The 19,748-nt window shown below is 45.6% G+C and overlaps 1 protein-coding gene across 4 annotated transcripts in view; it reads right to left on the minus strand.

The window, feature by feature from the left end:
* LARGE1 (LARGE xylosyl- and glucuronyltransferase 1) overlaps positions 1–19,748 on the minus strand; it is a 607,716-nt gene that overhangs the window by 437,424 nt on the left and 150,544 nt on the right. For 3 of the 4 annotated variants that reach the window (XM_081591375.1, XM_081591376.1, XM_081591374.1), the window contains one exon: positions 17,904–18,091. In XM_081591375.1, coding sequence (XP_081447501.1) covers positions 17,904–18,009 — 106 coding nt within the window. In that variant the 5' untranslated portion in view covers positions 18,010–18,091. Of the gene's footprint in view, positions 1–17,903; positions 18,092–19,748 lie in introns of those variants that run through there. The other variant, XM_081591378.1, reaches the window with a different exon arrangement.

The following is a 19,748-nucleotide window of genomic DNA, read 5'->3' on the forward strand; positions in this document are numbered from 1 at the left end:
GCCGAAGAATTCATGCTTTTGAACTGTGGTGTTGGGGAATACTCTTCAGAATCCCTTGGATAGCAAGGAGATCAAACCAGTCCATCCTAAAGGAAATCAGTCTTGAATATTCATTGGAAGGACTGATGCTAAAGTTCCAATACTTTGGCCCCCTGATGCATAGAACTGACTCACTGAAAAAGACCCTGATACTGGGAAAGACTGAAGGCAGGAGGAGAAGGGGATAACAGGATGAGATGGTTGGATGGCATCATCAACATGATAGACATGAGTTTGAGCAAGCTCCAGAAGTTGGTGATGGACAGGGAAGCCTAACGTGCTGCAGTCCATGGGGTCACAAAGAGTTGGACACAACTGAGCACCTGAACTGAACAGTAAGGACAAGAAGGGAAGAACTGCCTGACAGCCAAGAGGAGACCAGCGATGTCACCTGGGAACAGAACTAGTGAGGAAATGGAGAAAATACACAATTCTAGGGTCTCTTTAGGATTACTACGTGTCCCTGAAGGATCTGGAAAGTAAGGTAGAGATTATTTGGGGCAGAGGAACGGACCAAAGGGAAAAGCAGACTTTTATGCTCAGACAGGCATCAGAGCAGGACTCTCAATGAAGAGAGACTGGTGAGAGAGAAACAGAAAAATTTCATGAATACTCGCTCCTAGAGATGCTTACTTACCCATCCCTTCATGCCAGTCACTCAGAGTGTTTACCTAAAACATGAGAGGAAGTCATGTGTGAGATGCTCCTCTCTCTCCCGACCTGTCTCCCTCACTGCCACCCTGGAACCAGCCCTAGGGCGTGCCCTGCCTCTCCAGGCATGAAGGTGTCTGCGTTCATTTCTGGACTGCTGAGTCCAGGAGTCCTGGAACCCTAACTGCCTCCAAGTCTCTCTGGAGCAAGCCAGGCAAGCATCCTGGGGACCACAAACCACAGGTACAGCTCCTAGGAAGGGAAGGCAAGGGCCTATTTGTCTTACTGCTCAGGACAGGCTGACCCTCACCCATCCCCGAAGACTGCATCCAACCAGCCACCGGGTCAGAGGCAAGCAAGGAAAAGGCATGCTTTGAGAAGTCAGAAAGGTGAACACAGCTGAGCTCACTGAGCCTGCAGAAGTTTGAATCTAGTACCTTTTTCAAGTATATGTGAAGGTTATACTTGGCAATGACCAACTTTTCCCAATCTCCATGGAGAACGCAGCAAGAGGAAAGAATTTTACTTAACAAAGAGGAAGATCAATGATGTCAATTTAAGGACTTCACTGGTGGACCAGTGGATGAGAATCTGCCTGCCAATTCAGGAGACACGGGTCTGATCCCTGGAAGATTCCACATGCTAAGGGGCAACTAAGCCTGTGAGCCACAACTACTGAGTCCATGCTCTAGAGACCAAGCGCTGCAACTACTGAAGCCCATGTACCTAGAGCCCGTGCTCTGCAACGAGAGAAGCCACCACAATAAGCCCACGACCGCAACTAGACAGTAGCCCCCGCTTGCCGCAACCAGAGAAAGCCCGCACACAACAATGAAGACCCAGCACAGCCAAAAAAAAAAAACCCACTGGTTTTTAAAAAAGTTATGCCAATTTAAGAGGTAAACAAAACCTTGGAGAGATCTCAGTGAACATGGCTGCGGGGTTAAACCCTTTTCTTTTTTTAGTGCTTTTTTTCCTATTGTGGTAAAAGTCACATAATATAAAACATACTTTTTCAACCATATTTTACTGTACAGTTCAGTGGCAGTAAGTACATTCACGTTGTCTGCAACTCTTACCATCATCCATCTCCCAGATTTTTCACTTTCCTAAACTGAAACTCTGTCCGTATTAAACACTAACTCCCCATCCCCTCTCCCCACTCCATCCCTGGGGACCCTGGCATGTACCAGTGTACTTTCTGACTCTGAGTTTGATTGTTCTAGGTATGCTCGGGTTAAATCTTAACTATCACTTACTAGCTCTGGAAACTTGAGCTGATTATTGAACTTTCCTGTGCCTCATTTTCCTCATCTGCAAAATGGGAATATCAGTATCTACCTCATATAGGGCACTTCTGAAGGACACATGAGTTAATACAAGTCAAAGATTAAATGCTCCATAAACAGCAGCTAATATCATCCTCATCTCTGGCACTTCAATGCCTATTAAGCATCTACTTTATTCCAGGTATTGTGCCAGAGACTAAGGATTCGGAGATGACTACAGAAAGGCGAGGCCTTACCATCTGAAGGGTGTAGAAATCAGAGTAAGTACTAATGACAATTTATCCAGAGTTCATTATGCGCCAAGCACTTTTCTAAGTAATGCACACTATTAGGTCTACACAACAACTCTGAAAAGGAGGTAAGTTATGTAAGTGAGGTGCAATTCAATACAAGGGATTAACAGAGGCACAAATGATAGATTGGCTGAGGATAATAATATCGTCCTCAGGAACCTGGTGTGAGGACTAAGACTTAAATGTCGAAGGTGACAAAGCTGCTTTGTGAGACAAACAGCAGGCCCTCCATCAGCGCTGTCATCACCAGCCTGATTCCACCTCATTAAACCCAAGCCCTGGAGGCCGGGGCCTGAGGAGAGGAGAAAGATCATCCACCCAGGGGTTTCAGCTGATCCAGATTAAACTTCCCAAACTGGCCAGAAGGTAAGGATCACCTGGGGTCCTCGCTAAAAATGCAGATACCCGGGCACCTCCCCTGCAGACTCTGGTTTAGCAGACCTAGCACTGGGCCCTGATGCTGTGTTTTTCCTAAGTACTGCCCCAGGGTGGGCTGAGTGTCTGCGTGTTTGACAGATGCCCAGGTGATTTTTTTCATTTATTTCTATTTGGCTGAGCTGGGTCTTGGCTGCTGCGTGGGCCTTCTCTATAAATGGTTGCAGCGAGCTGGGGCGGCTCTCCATTGCGGTGCTCGGGCTTCTCATCGCAGTGGTTTCTCTTGTTGTGGAGCACGGGCTCAGTATTTGCGGCACACAGGCTTAGTTTCCCCACGACATGTGGGATCTTCCCAGACCAGGGTTTGAACCTGTGTCCCCGGCACTGGCAGGCAGATTCTTAGCCACTGCACCACCAGGAAAGTCTGGGCCAGGTGATTCTTATCTGGCAATTCTGGAACCAGAGAGCCAGGTGACCTCTTTCCAGGCTGGAGGAGGAAATGCTCTCAGGTTCCTCCTAGGCAAGCAGCCAAAGGCAAGTCCAGATTGCAAGGAATAAGCTTCCCAAGGAGGAGACAGGATGAGGAAAGAGAAGTCAGAAAATAGGTGCTAAGACCCAGTCACAAAGCCTGTGAAGCGGGTCCTCCCACCCTTCCTGGCTTTGGCCACCCTGCCCCTTCCTCTCCCTTCCCTCCAGTAACTCTGGTTACTCCCTGCTTTTCTGCAAAGGCACCAAGCCTTCTGTACATCCAGCTATCCCCTTCTGCCTGAAATGCTATGCCTCTTAATCTCTGCCTGCATGCTAAGTTGATTGAGTCAGGTCCGCCTCTTTGCGACCCTATGGAACTGCAGTCCCCCAGGTTTCTCTGTCCATAAGGTTTCTCCAGGAAAGAATACTGGAGTGGGTTGCCATGCCCTCCTCCAGGGTTCCCGACCCAGGGAACGAACCTGCATTTCTTACATCTCCTGCACTGGCAGGCGCGTTCTTTACCACTAGCACCTCCTGGGAAGCCCTCAATTTCTGTTTGATTCTGCTTAAACATCACTGGAGAGACCCTGTCCAGACCACCCTATCAAAAACACCTTCTTCACCAAACCACCCCTGCTTTCTCTCTGTAGTGTGGATCACCACTCAGCACACTATGAATTTATGAATCATCTCTCTTCCTGCACTAGACAGTGAGCTGCATGAGAAAAGGGGGCATGCTTGTGTAATTCACAGCTCCATACCCAACATCCTAAAACAGTGCCTGATGGTGTTAGTTCAAGGAATAAACCACCTCGGAGGAGTCACCTAAGGGTTCTGAAGTTCGATCACCTCGTCTCGGAAATGGAAGATCCCCACTCCCTGATGGGGTAGTGGGAAGATTTAAATGCATATGGGAGAGCTCCAGTTCAACACCACCCTGATCCCTACCCCAAATCACTACTACTGGTACAATGCAGCAGCTTCCTTCCGAGGCATCAGTGCAAGCTTCAACCCCAGCACTGGCTCTGTATCAACAGGAGAATTCATGATGGACAGGAGACGGGGCATGAGGTGCCCTCTGCTGGGGCAAAAATGACAAATACCCACTGTCTGAACATCCCACTCTAGAAAGAAGGAATCTGGCATTGTCAGCGTTCTTCCAAATGGTGTAATCTTAACACTTAACTCTCTATTCCTTAAACAATTTGCTTCAGACACATAATCAGCACATAGAACCTGGCTGAACACAAAGTGACTCTAAAAATCTATGCTAGGCACAACGAACTCCTTTTCATCTGCAGTAGCGGTGTTAGTAGTGTCTGACTCTTTGCAACCCCACAAACTATAGCCCATCAGGCTCCTCTATCCATGGGATTCTCCAGGCAAGAATACTGGAGTGGATTGCCATTCCCTTCTCCAGAGGATCTTCCTAACCCAGGGATCAAACCCAGGTCTCCTGCATTGCAGATTCTTTACCATCTGAGCTACAGGGAAGATCAGGATAGAAAACCCCTATTCAATAGGAAGCAGTACCTCCCACTTTGGAGGAAACCATTTGAGTTCAGAGAGGTTAAGTCACTCTATTAATGACTCACAGCATTTAAGGGGAGGTTTGGGAATTCAAAGTGTGCTGACTCAGCTACAGCCCCCTCAGAAAAATCTTCAGATAGAAAAGTGATTTCACTTTGCATCAGAGGATGGTCCTTTCCTCTTTGTGACTCTTTAAATGTGTGTGAAATAATTTTCTCCAAACATGGCTGCTGGGTCCACAGTTAGATGCGGGTGCATTTATGACCATAGTTGAGCCTGGCAGGCTATAGTCCATAGGGTCGAAAAGAGTCAGACACAACTGAAGCAACTGAACACGCACATACACTACATCTCAAGAGTCTCCCTGTCTCCTCCCACCTAACCTGCTTTCTAACTGCAAAATGCCTAGAAATATAGATGGATAAGACATAAATAAATGGAAATTCACTCTTGCCTTCACTAAAAATGTTAATGAAGACATGGTTATCAAGCAGTGAGATCAGGTCTTTTCATTTCATTAAGGAAAGCCAGAAATCATGATTTTTTATGTGCCATCTCTAAATTTTTTAACTGCTAATAACAAATTCCAAAATGATATAACAGCAGTCAGCAGGCCAAATGCAACACACCTGAGTGGTGGTTCCAATTATACCACCGACCGAGGCTGTGAGCTTAGTTCATTAGATCACATGCTCTAGACCTCAGGTGCCTCAATGAGCCTTATTCATACCAGGTGGGTGATCTCCTGCATCTTTCCCAGAATGACCTTGGGGCTTCCCAGGTGGTTCAGTGGTAGAGAATCCGCCTGCCAATGCAGGAGACACAGGTTTATCTTTGGGTCAGGAAGATCCCCTGGAGAAGGAAATGGCAACCCACTCTTGTATTCTTGCCTGGGAAATCCCATAGACAGAGGAGCCTGGAGGGCTACAGTCCATGAGGCTGCAAAGAGTAGGACACGACTGAGCACCTGAGCATGCATGCATGCACGCACAATGACTTTCCAGCATTCTACGAAAATTCGATAGGGGAAGAAAAATACTCACTGTCATTCAATAATACGTACTCAACTTTACCCTGTTAACCGCATGAGCTACATAGTACATTCCCCTTCTCGTGGAGGAGAAACTGACCAGCAGTGATATTAAGCAACTTTTCATCACTGATTTAAGTGTCACCTGTCATTTATGGACACCTCCCCTCCACCATCAGCCCTTGCTCTAAAGTCCTTGGGTAGTTTTCAAAGGCTTTATCTGTTTGGGCTATAAGCCTGCCTAGATGATTCCTACTGTCCTTTTGTATGAGTCTATGGCAGAGACAAAATGCAAATTGCATTGAAGGTCTGATTGAATTTTCTGCTTATTTTTGGCTTATAATAATCTTGCCAGCCACAGAGCATGGTCTGCCTTCTAGTCTAAGATGGCCCTGTTCCCTCATCACAGGGTTTGTCTTGTCTTTGTCTAGAACTTGGGCGTGTTGACTTTAAAATGTCATCTACCAGTTGTTTCTGTATCTACAAGTTGCTGGGAGAGCAGTTTGCAGGGCCTTTACAGGCACGGCCTGGGTTCCGATGCTGGCTCCATTACCTGCTGGCTAGGTGAGCTTGGCCAAAGAACTAAACATCCCAAAGCCTGTTTCCTCATCTATAAAATGGGAAGATGTGAAAGTGTTTGGAGAAATAAATGAGATTATGTATGTAAAATACCTAGCACAGCATATGGTAGACAGTACCCCAAAGTCCAAAGTTAACCTAAGCCAGTTGGGGGTCAGTAAGTGACATTAGCAAAGATCAGAGGCTCTTTCTTCTCAATTCGGCTCTGTGCATAAAATGACACAGGGACAACCAGGGAGGGTGGGGACCATGACAAACTGGAGCATCCATGCACGGTGCAAAGGAACAGCACTAATGGATAAAAAAAAAAAAGCTGAGAGCTTTTACCATTTTGGAGCTTGTTACTAATTCCAAATGGTAAAAGCTCTCAGCAAGCCAAACCCAATACACCTGCAGGCCAGAGGCAGCCAATTTGTTTTAACAAGCGATAAACAGAAACTGTTCCTGCATGGAGAATTCCATGGATAGAGGAGCTTGGCGGGCTACAGTCCATGGGGTCACACAGAGTTGGACACGACTGAGCAACTAACACACAAACAGAAACTATTGATATTGCTTCCATTATGGTTATAGTTTAAATAGTACATAGCCTTTTCATGTTTTCTATCCCCTATAATACAATAAAAGTCTTTTCCAGGCACCAGGGCTTTATAAAGATGCATTTTTGTTGACTAAAGCAGATAGGACCATTTATCCGACGTGGTTTGGTGTCCTTGATATGAAATAATACCATTTTAATATTAATTGGAGCTATGTTATTGCCAGAATTTGGGTAGGAATACTGGTCTTGTTGCAAATGGATAAAAACACTCTTTCAGAATTAGGATTTTATGAGCAAATTTCAGAACTTGAAGTCAGACTCTCACAGGGAGAATACATGTCCAAATGATGAGGTACAGCACGAAGGAAAAATGGAAATGTGGTTGCACAGAAATGTTAAACATCTATCCCCAAAGGAAAGTCCCATGCTTGAAAAGCATTTGAATTCCAAAATTAAACAGTGACATAGATTCGTAAATCGCAAAAGTTAATAAAATCCCTCTCATCTGAAAAGAATGCAAGATCCACACCATCTCTTCAAATTCAGGTACTTATTTAACAAAGCCTGCATAGGTTTAAAAAAAAAAATACAGGAAAATAAATCAATGAAAAACTGGATGAACGGTCACAAAGTGAACACACCTGTATAATCAGAGGTTAAAAACTAAATTCAACTATTGCCAGCACACAAAGTCTTTTAGTCCTGCTCCAGTCTCATCTCTACCCCTAAGTTGACTGTTTGCCCATATAATTGAAATCATACAGTATTTATTCTTTTGTGTCTGGCTTCTTTTGCTCAACACCGTGAGTAGATTTTCACCGCTCTGCTATACTTCACAATATAAATATGGCACTATTGATGTGTTTATTTTTACTGTGGACAGGCATTTACACACACCCATGTAAACCTCCTCTTACTCATCTTTTGTGCCAATCTAGACACATTTCTCTTTGGTAGATGGCCAATTCAGGTAGGTGATAGGTTTAGGTGATAATACAAAGAACAGCCCAAATAGTTACACAAGTGGCTCTCATTTACTTAAAATCGATGTACTCAACCATCAATAGGTTGACGAAATCCCCCTCCTTTTGTTAAACTGGTATCTGAAACTAAAAAATAAATCCTTTTCAGACCAGAACCCTGGAAGAGCACAAGTTCTGGGCCTTTCATTTCAGAAAACCTTAACCCATCACTGGTTACTGATGAAGCACCTATTATAGACAAAGTATTAGGGTCGAAATTGAACAGGCAAACACGTCTAAATACAATGCCCTTTTTCATGAGCGCTAAGTCCTGCTAGACATTCATGTATCCAAATGATTGAAGTCAAAACTCCTGGAGCAGGATAAGCTGTCCTTATGAGAAAGCAGACAGTATAACACCTCTTTGCTTTGTCTCTAAAGAACAAGAAGATGGAGGGGCTGCAGGAGTATAGGACTGTGGGGGAGGGGTATGGAGGACCACATAATGGTTCCCCAATTATGTGCACGTCCTAATCCCCACAACCTGTGACTACGTTATTGTACATGGCAACAGGGACTTGGTGGATGTGATTAGATTAAGGATTCTAAGATGGGACAATTATCCTGGATTATCCAGATGGTCTCAACAAAATCACAAGGGTCCTTCTAAGATGGAGGCAGGAGGGTCACAAATTGGAGGAAGAGATGTGACCACAGAAGCAGAGGTCACAGTCAGAAAGAATAATCTGAAGATGCTACCCCTCTGGCCTTGGAGATGGAGGAAGATGCCACAAGCCAAGGAAAACAGCAGCCCCAGCACTTGAATGAGGCCAGGATATGGATTCTCTTCAGGGGCCTCCAGAAAGAACCACCCCTGGCAACATCTTGGCTTCAGCCCAAGGAGACTCTTTTTGGATTTCTGACCTCTGAAACTGTAAGACAGAAATCTGTGTTTGAAGCCACTACATTTGTGTAACACACTACGGTAGCCACAAGAAACAGGGGCTGCTGAGGCTCGTGGAAACCAGGTGTCCTGACACCTCACTCAAGACTTGCTATGAGCTCCTCCAGGAGATGCAGCCAACTGACATTTCAGGGTCATTTTCTCCACCCCAGCAGGACCACTGATAGTATTTTAGGGTTAATAGTTGGGCGTAAGAAAAGTAGAGGTCACCTTAGCAACCATCTCACAACCAGATAAAATTGTGGACCTCGATAGACTTGGGCTGCACTTTCAGACTCCAAGACGCTGAAGAGATGCTTCGACCCAAGGTAAGAACCACTGACACACATAGTCCCACTGTGCCCTGTGCCCAAGGCACTACTTGTAGCCTCTCACTTGCACATTCTCATCCTTTGCAGACTTTTGCTTACGTTCAGCACTAATGCTATTAAGCCCTGGCTAGAAAAGCCCTTTATTTCTGATTTTTTTTAAAAAAAATCAATAAAACTTTTATATTACACTTCCCATTTCATTTTGCATTCAGCATACTATGTTCTTATACCTCACAATATCCTTATTAAGTGATACATCGGGGCCATCGGCAGGAAGGCAAAATGGTTTGGCTGCCATCAAAGCTGCCACACAACCCAGCCTCGGGGGCTAATGAAACCTTCAGCAAATTACCCACTAGCACCTTGTCTGAAATTCACAAACCTCCTGCATCAGGTCCAGGCTGAGGGATGGGGCAAGGGAATGTGGGGCTGGGCAATCAGTTATGCTTGGACAAGCCCCCACCTCCCCTGCTCCACTGTTCATGTGCCCCGTGGGCATAACGAAAAAACATAACGAACAAACAAGAAAAACACTTTAACTTACAACTCCTTGGTTCTCACTGCAACTCTTCAAAACAGTCAAATGCCAGGGTCTCATTTTCTCCTGTTGAAATTTACAGTAAGGACTTGCAAACCATTCATTTCAGGAGGAGCTTGTGGTGATAAAGAGCGCATGAACAGTGAGGGGAGGCTTCAGGAATGACAAACATGGGTGCCGGCTGAAATCAGCCAGGAATTAATATCCTGTGCCCATTCATGGTACTGCTTTTAAATGTTCTAGATGCTACACCTCGGAAAGCATCTGCTTTTAAATAACACCCGCAACTCTCACTGGCCCACCTCCCCTGACCACAGGAAGTGCCTGCGCGGAGCTGGTAATAAATGCTCGGAGAGCACCATGTGTGAACCGTTTACTGAGTGGCTGAAAAGCACCCTTCTCCACCTGCTGATAACTCAATAGCAGCTGAACGCCATCTCCTTGATGGGCAGAGAAGAAAGAACCACTCGCATGCCCACGAGAAAAGGCAATTCTGGCAGAAAATAACAGGCAGGATCTAAATTCAAAGAGAGATATGTTTAAGTAGAACCAGTCAAGTCCCAGAATTAACATCCCAACCAGAAGGCAGGTGAGGCGTCCAGTGCCATATCCTGACGTCTAAAAATCAGAGATGCTCAGAGCACCAGGAGAAGCCCTTGTCTACACAGGCTCCTATGTTTGTGCATACATGCTAAGTTGATTCAGTCATGTCCGACTCTTTACAACCCTATAGACTGTAGCCTCCCAGGCTCCTCTGTCCAAGGAATTCTCCAGGCAAGAAAACTGGAGTGGGTTGCCATTTCCTTCTCGAGGGGATCTTCCAGACCCAGGGATCAAACCCATGCCTCATTATGTTTCCTGCACTGGAGGCAAGTTCTTTACCACTAGCACCAACTGGGAAGCCACATGGGCTCCTGCTGCCCTTAATAGCAGAATCATTTCCAGGCAACATTTACAAAGAACTGAGCAGAGTGATGCCCAAGCTTTGGGGTTGTGATCATCAGTAGAACAGTCTGTTGTCTCAAGCATCTCACACACAAGTGGCTAGAAAGACACCAAGCAAGCAAAATATCCCTTGGTGAGTTTTGTCACAGAAGTTTTAAGACAGGATCGACACTAGGAGAAAGTGACACTGAATACGGGCACTAAAGGAGCAGGCTGGGAGGAAGGGTTGTGGAAAAGAGAACTGTATCCTGGGCAGAGAGAACAAAGAGTGAAAATGAAAACAGGTTTTCCCAGGATGTTTGATGAGGCGCCCTCACCTGAGTGAAGACAGAAATTATAGGCTGAGAGAGAAAGCCCGTGAAAGAGCCCAGAGCCATGACAAGGAGTCTGCCATTAATCAGGAGGCAACAAAGAGAGCTGTCAACACGCAAAGCCTGAAGAGCGCACATTCCTTCGCTCACTCATGCGTTCAACAAACAGTTCTCCTGGCACATAGTAGGTGCTGGAGACGGAAGAATGAACAGGGTAAACCACTTGCCTCCTGATGCTTACAGTCAGTAGCTGCTGTTCAGTTGCCCAGTTGTGTCAGACTCTTTGCGACCTCATGGACCGCAGCACGCCAGACCTCCCTGTCCCTCTCCATCTCCCGGAGTTTGACCAAGTTCATGTTCACTGCATCGGTGAAGCCATCAACTATCTCCTCTGAAGCCCTCTTCTCCTTCTGCCCTCAATCTTTCCCAGCATCAGGGACTTTTCCAATGAGTCGTCTGTTCACATCAGGTGACCAAAATACATCAAAAATGTCATCAGATGACAAATTACAGTCAGTAAAGAAGACAGCAATTCCAAACACAAGAAAAACAAAGTGTCCTGAGTATGAGGGAGGGAAAAGGACGAGGAGTTGGTGGTGGGGGGTGGAGCAGAGGAAGCCAACCTAGTTAAGGGTGAGGCACTCTCATGTTTACGCTGAGACAGGAGATACTAAGTCGGCCAAGCAAAGACGGGAGCGGAAGGAACAGCATATGCAAAACCCAGAGGACACAGAGCATGGAGGGAAGTCTAGTGTGGCTGGACAGGAACGCGAGGAGGGTGTGAGGACACAGGCCTGGAGGGCAGACGAGGAGCAGAGAGGTGCTGTGACTGAGGGTGGAGGAGACGTGTAGGAGAGCCAGCTGCTGCATCAGACCTGACCCCAAAGGATGAATGTAGACAGCAGAGCCAGTGCATCAGAGGTGGTGAAAGCAGGAGAAACAAAAGACACAGCTGCATGAGGCCAAGATCAGATGGGACAGGATATGGCAACCAAGGGAATTAAAAAGGAAGAGAACAAAGGCTCCAAAGCTTAGAGCTTGCAGCACGGGTAGCTGGGGATGTTAACTGATACAGTAGAGGAACACAAAGTGTGGGAAGACATGGAGTCAGTAGTGTTTAGGAATTTGGGGATTAAGGCATCAGCAAAAACATCCCCTGATGGGCATCCTTAACCAATGGTCACCTGGCCTTTGACCAGGAAGGCCAGGAAGGAAGATTTCAACGCTTTCCCAAATGGTGAATTCTAACACCTGGCAAAGGTGTTAGAAGAGGTTTTCTTTCTTACAGTAAGAAAATGCCTGTTTCCCTATAACTTTTATGCACTGATCCTGGATCCACGTGTGTGCGTGTGCTAAGTTGCTTTGGTTGCATCTGACCCTCTGCCACCCTATGCACAGTAGTTTGCCAGGCTCCTCTGTCCATGGGATTCTCCAGGCAAGAATACTGGAGTGGGTTGCCTTGCCTTCCTCTAGGGGATCATCCCAACTCAGTAATGAAACCATGTCTCCTAGATCTGGTCCATTGGCAAGCAGGTTTTTTACCACTAGTGCCACCTGGGAAGCCCACACTCCAGAGCAAATCACAGTAAGACTTTTTCCTCCTACTGTCCTATTTCCCATTAACTGGAGAAGATTCTGACCATTTGCAACTCATTCACAACTGATGCTTAGAATCATAAACATGTAGAATGTTGTGCCCCAATAGGTGAACTTCACTTTTATAACATCATTTCAAGCAGAAGGAAAAGAGAAGCATGATTATGCCCCAAATCACCAGCTACTCTGAGTTGATTTTATAGTCTGAGACCCTGACTCCGTCCCTTGCTCTCTCAATATATCATGATGTTGCGTGTAATCTGACTCCAAAATCATATGCTATCTAAAAGCATCCACATCTCAGGGAGAGTTCTAGGCTCTGCTCTCAGGAGATCATCCATCGAAATTAGACAGGGTTGAGAAATAAATAAGCCCACATAAAGTCCGAATGAGGCAGCAACTCCGTCTCTTATTTATGGTTCCACCTGCCTTGAGACAGAAAACTCAAGTGTGTCAATAAATGGATTGCAAAGTTGTTATGTTTAACTACAAAGAAAAGAATGTCTCTGCAGGCCCTTTTGGAAGTGTACTGATGCCTGCGGCAACTGGCAGGAACTCCAAGGAGGAAATTTTTGTTTCTGAATAAACATTCAAGCTTTTCTAGAGTCTCAGGATCTCTGGGTCAGGACCGGGCAGGCAGTTCCCCCCGTGCAACTGCCCTGATGATCACACTTCTGTCTGCTCACCTCTCATCCCTCCCTCCCAGGGCTGCTCATCCCAGCACTGGACAGAATGACCCTTATTATGATGATCTTGACATCTGGCTCCCTGCCACATCTCTCCATAGATTCAGAGGCTGTCAGAGTAAGCCCAATCTCTCTTTCAGATGGCGGCCCTTTGACTGTTTGCTGAAGCTGGTCATATACACCTGGAGCCTCTGCTTCTCCAAGGTAAACAGCCCCATTCTTTTTGCTATTTCCTACAAAATAAGGTTTGAGATGGCCCTGTCATTCACCTAGATTCTCCTAAATGTGCTGGCTTATCTAGGTTGCTCTCAAAGTGTAGCATCGAGAAATAAATGCAGTGGCCCGGCTATGGACTAACTGAAACCTGGTAAAAGAAATGCGTCACCTTCATCCTCCTAGGTAGAAAGTGAAAGTGTCAGTAGTTCAATCATATCCGACTCTTTGCAACCCCATGGACTATAGCCAGCCAGGCTCCTCTGTCCATTGACTTCTCTAGGCAAGAGTACTGCAGTGGGCTGCCATTCCCTTCTCTTCCTGACTCAGGGATCAAACCTAGGTCTTGCTTCTGTTAATGTATCTGGATCAGTTAGTTCAGTTGCTCAGTCGTGTCCAACTCTTTGTGACCCCATGGACTGCAGCATGCCAGGCCTCCCTGTCCATCACCAACTCTCAGAGTCTACTCAAACTCAGGTCCATTGAGTCGGTGACGCCATCCAACCATCTCATCCTCTGTTTCCCCCTTCTCCTCTTGCCTTCAATCTTTCCCAGCATCAGGGTCTTTTCAAATGAGTCAGCTCTTTGCATCAGGTGGGCAAAGTATTGGAGTTTCAGCTTCAACATCAGTCCTTCCAATGAATATTCAGGACTGATTTCCTTCAGGGTGGACTGGTTGGATCTCCTTGCAGTAAAAGGGAATCTTAAGAGTCTTCTCCAACACCACAGTTCAAAAGCATCAATTCTGCGGTGCTCAGCTTTCTTTATGGTCCAACTCTCACATCCATACATGACTACTGGAAAAATCATAGCCTTGACTAGACTGACCTTTGTTGGCAAAGTAATATCTCTGCTTTTTAATATGCTGTCTAGGTTGGTCATAACTTTCCTTCCAAGGGGTAAGCGTCTTTTAATTTCATGGCTGCAGTCACCATCTGCAGTGATTTTGGAGCCCCCAAAAATAAAGTCTGACACTGTTTCCATTGTTTCCTCACCTATTTGCCATGAAGTGATGGGACCAGATGTCATGATCTTAGTTTTCTGAACGTTGAGCTTTAAGCCAACTTTTTCACTCTCCTCTTTGATCAAGAGGATCTTTAGTTCTTCTTCACTTTCTGCCATAAGGGTGGTGTCATCTGCATATCTGAGGTTATTGATATTCCTCCCAGCAATCTTGATTCCAGCTTGTGCTTCCTCCAGCCCAGCGTTTCTCATGATGTACTCTGCATATAAGTTAAAGAAGCATTGTGACAATATACAGCCTTGACATACTCCTTTTTCTATTTGGAACCAGTGTGTTGTCCCATGTCCAGTTCTAACTGTTGCTTCCTGACCTGCCTACAGATTTCTCAAGAGGCAGGTCAGGTGGTCTGGTATTCCCATCTGTTTCAGAATTTTCCACAGTTTGTTGTGATCCACACAGTCAAAGGCTTTAGCATCGTCAATAAAGCAGAAGTAGATGTTTTTCTGGAACTCTCTTGCTTTTTTGATGATCCAGCGGATGCTGGCAATTTGATCTCTGGTTGCTCTGCCTTTTCTAAATCCAGCTTGAACATCTGGAAGCTCACGGTTCATGTATTGTTGAAGCCTGGCTTGTAGAACTTTGAGCATTACTTTACTAGTGTGTGAGATGCGTGCAATTGTGCGGTAGTTTGAGCCCTCTTTGCCATTGCCTTTCTTTGGGATTGGAATGAAAACTGACCTTTTCCAGTCCTGTGGCCACTGCTGAGTTTTTCAAATTTGCTGGCATATTGAGTGCAGCACTTTCACAGCATCATCTTTTAGGATTTGAAATAGCTCAACTGGAATTCCATCACTTCCACTAGCATTGTTTGTAGTGATGCTTCCTAAGGCCCACTTGACTTCACATTCCAGGATGTCTGGCTCTAGATGAGTGATCACACCATCGTGATTATCTGGGTCATGGAGATCTTTTTTGTATCTGTATCATCCAATCCCTATTTAATGCAATCTATCTGCCAGTCTAATAAAAGTCCATGGGCACAGTCACTCCATCAGCCAGAGCTGGACTACAGAGCATGATGCTGGAAAGAGACCTTCAAGTTGATATCAACCCATCACTAAGCACAACCAGATCTGAGTTCTCCACAACCCAGATCAACTTCTAGTTTCCCCTCTTTGGGGAACTGCACAATGTACCTTTAGGGACCATCCCTCCCCAGTCTCACTTCACATGCTTCAGGGAACTGTGGTCTAGAAATAGCCACAGAGCTCAGAGTTGCCCTCATCTGCCTCCCCCAACCACAGTGATTGCTCTCCAGACCAAGAGGACCAGAGGTAATCTAACCAGAAGCGATGCTGGAGAATTATGGGGAGGAATCCCCCTCTTTCTGCAAGGGACTGGTGAGAATAAATTGTTGGCCAAAGTTTTCACTGGAGAGGAAAAGCTATCCTGAAAAGAACTACAGCAGAGAAAAATAGAGCAAAACAAAGTAGGGAGACAGAGCTATAGAAATATCATTGGAACCCCTGGATCCAACCCTACCTGAAGCTGATTTTTTCCTTTGAACTTATTAGTTTCATTAGTCACCAAATTCCCTCTTTGCCAAAATCATTTGGAGTTGGGTTTCTACCAATGAGAAGAAATCAAAATTGTACAGCTTCCCTCATACACATCCAGAAAGGTCATGTGACACCTTGTCAGGTCCCCGTTTCCCCACCCAAAGTCTACCCTCACTGAAGCCCAGTCCACAACATGGAATTGCAGTTAAAACCTCCTGCTCTCACATCCAATAAGCCCAGGCCCCATCTTGACTGGCTTTGGGTCCGTGGGCATTATCACTGCAGCTGATCTTCCTAGACCTCCTCATTGGAACCCACCACACAGGATTATTGTGAAGGAGTTAACACGTGTTAAATCCTCACAACAACGCCAGGCATGTAGAAATGCTCAGAATATTACAGTGTATGCTGTTGTCATTATCATTATTGCTGCTATACTGTTATTACCAGTCTAGTTATACTGTCAAAGTCAACATTTCAATGTATTGACCCTGTACCGGCACTAACGCTCTTGGCTTTCTTTCACAGGGTTTCTTCCATCATCCCTGGAGAATGCTTCCTTCTACTTTTTTCTACTGGTAATACCAACTCACCATCCTTCCTCTGATCTCTTTACCAAAACTTAACCATCCACAGCCATGGCATAATCTATCACCCACAGCCATGGCATAATCCACTCTATCTAGATGCTTAGGTGAAAGCTCTATCTACCACTCCAGGGAGGTCTGGGGACAGGAAAGGGACAGGGGTGTGGTACTGGGCCCTTCCCTGCTCTGAAGGCACAGAGTTCCAGCTCATTGATATTCAGCCAAGAAAATTCAGGGAAAATCTCAGAAAGTGAAGTGGAACTCCTAATTAAAAGGTAGCCTTGAGCTGTCAATAAAATTATGCATAAAGGAAATGTTTAAAAACACAGTAGTGACTTTCTGGAGATAGATTTTCACTGGAGATGTATACATATTTAAGTCAAGTTTGGGGGTAAATAAAAAGAAAGTAGGCTCTTCAATACTGCCATTCCTTCCCTCCCTGAAGCTTAGAAAAGCATCTTTGATACGCAGAGCATCGCACTACATTAGAAACTCCTGGCTAGAAGGATGGTGCATGCATCTCTTCTATGGATTTCAGGAAAGTGGAAGGGAGGAGTGTTTGTTGTTTGCTCAGGAAGGGCATCTCCTCTGCTGAACCCCCCTGTACTCAGCCCATCAGCATCGCCACTCATCTCCTACAGTTAGCCCACTTGATAGCTCTGACCACTCTATCTCCCAGCCCTGTGAGCTTGCCTCATCTTAAGGAGTTACTATGTACAGCAATGTATAGCAATCACGTGTTAACCTGTCTCCTCCATGACACTCTGAAGGTTCAGATCTGTTATCACCAGATTCCCAGCACCTAGTTTAGCACAGATGTTAAACAGTTGCAAAATGTTGGCTGAACAGATAAGTGAATGAATAGATGAAAGAATGCATGAAACATTTGACTCCATAAACTGCATGAGGTAATCCCTGCAGGACCCAACCTTTTTCTCATTATCAACACAGCGATCAGCCTACAAAGCTGGTATCTGACATTTGTGTAACCTCCACTATACTGCTACATCCAGAGGCACCTTATTTTTATCTTTGTATTTACCTTTTTCGCCTCCCATCACTGACTCCCTCCAGTTTCCTGTGTGCGTGCATGCTAAGTAGCTTTAATAGTGTCTGACTCTTTGCAAACCTATGGACTGTAGCCCACCAGGCTCCTCTGTCCATGGGATTTTCCAGGCATGGATACTGGAGTGGGTTGCCATGCCCTCCTCCAGGGGATCTTCCTGACCCAGGAAAACCAAGCCACGTCTCTTATGTCTCCTGCACTGCTAGGTGGGTTCTTTACCACTAGCACCACCTGGGAAGACCCAAACCTAGACAAATCTTTCCCTGTGATGGGGCATCAATATTCCATTGTTCTACAGAAGGAGAAGTTGGGATTAGAAGACTTGGAGCTTGTTCCGAGGACTCCAGGGCAGCCAGTGTTCCTTCTTCCCTCCACCCCTCTCCCTGTGGGAAAGCTTCCTTCTTACCTTCAAAGCTCGCAGCAAACAGGTAAAGCCAGGTGATGGCTGGGATGCAGAGCAGAGTCAACGAAGCAGCCAGGAATTTCCGTCTCCCTCTGCAGACCCCCAGCATCCTCTCAGAAGTGGCAGTCCCTAATCCCAGCGCCGTGTCTCTGCCCCGAGCGTGGCGTGCTCAGCCTCCCTCATAATACTTTCTGGAAGGAAGAGCAAAGAGGAAGGGCTGAGTTCTTAGCACTGTCGACGGATGCAAATTGCAGAAGAGAAATATCCTGCAGATCCTGAGAGTGGTTCGGCTCATCTACAACTTCATCCCAAGAGATGATGCTGCAGTCTTGCAGTCTACCCAAACTGCAAGAGTTCTTTTTTTTTCTTGTTGTTTTTAATTTATTTATTTTTTAATTGAAGGATAATTGCTTTACAGAATTATGTTGTTTTCTGTCAAACCTCAAAAAGAATTCTTTACAAAATAAACAAATGCAGGATGAAACTATAACAGACACCCCCACTTTGTTTCTCTCTCTCTCTCATGCATATATACACAGACAAGTACATAGGTGAGTTTTGAAGCCTGGGCTAACACTTATTAAAAAGAGCATCTAGTAAACATCTTGTAAGTACCAAGCACTAAACAAGGGCTGCATTTTCAAAAATGACCAGAACAAGGGCTCTAAAGAACACAGTCTAACAAGAAAGACCAACAACAGGAACCCCAAGAATGTGACAACTGGGATTTTCACGAACCAATGAAGCTGATCCATCCATGTTCGGTCAAGAAGGCAGAACAGTCCCCATGTTCCGGCAGAGAGAAATGCAGAAGGTCCACCAGGCTGATGAACAACACACTCAAGGCAAAGGAGACTGGAAAGGCCCCAAGATCATGGTCGGGAGGCTGCACCTCAATCACTGCGGAAAACCTACAAACATTCCACAGGGGCTGTCTTTATAGTTTTACCCCTTTCACAGGAGAGATGTCCAGAAAAGCATGAAACAATTCAAACAGGAACAGATCAGAGAGGAGAAGACAGATAACCTACAACCAGCCTGCAGAGGGACAATCGTAGACCATGCAGAAGGCCAGTACAGAGAGGACCAAAGAAGAGGCAGAAGGTCAATTCAGATGGACTAGAGGGCCCAGGATCTTTCACCCAAGTACTTGACCAGCAAGGCACATGACTTATAAAAAAAAAAAAAAGTAAAAACCAGATCATACAGTCTCATCTCCTCCCAGGTCCTAACACGGACGTCACACACTGGCTAGAAATGAAAAGTCCACATGGACACAGTGCAGATAAGTACAAAAGCCTGCAGATTTCTAAGGAAGGGATGGCCATGGAAGAGCTGATTTGAATGTTCCCTTGGATGTGTCCCTTAAACCCTATGGGACAAAGGTCTGGTTGAAGTGTCTCCTTCCCCACTACCCTTCGTGCTTTAAGGAGGCAGGTGCCCCCTCTAACTCACCTCACATTCACTAAGACTTAGCCTACTGCCTGTCACCTGCAGGGCTTGCTGATTGTCTGTTGAACAAATAAACAGAACTGGATCCTAACCAAAGGCGACCCTCTCAAGCTTCAGGAGTCTGTGTTACGCAAGTTGTTGGCAATGAACGCCTGATAGAGTCAATCTCAGCTGTTAAGGCCAAGCTTTCTTCTGCAACCACTCTGATGGGATTTCCCGAATGGCTCTTTCTAGAAGCAGATCAAAGACCACAGGGCTAGAGGGTGTGGATGAGAAAGTAAAACCTGAAAAAGCAAAATTTCTTTAAACAAGGAGAATGTTGACTTGAGAAGTCCCTCTTAGGGAAGTTTTACGTTCTAAAGCACAGGAAACAAACCCTACATACAGACTCTGCTA

The sequence above is a fragment of the Giraffa tippelskirchi genome, chromosome 4 (genome assembly GCF_054371585.1).
Source record: "Giraffa tippelskirchi isolate mGirTip1 chromosome 4, T2T-mGirTip1v1.2.pri, whole genome shotgun sequence".
In the NCBI taxonomy this organism is placed as follows: Eukaryota; Metazoa; Chordata; class Mammalia; order Artiodactyla; family Giraffidae; genus Giraffa; species Giraffa tippelskirchi.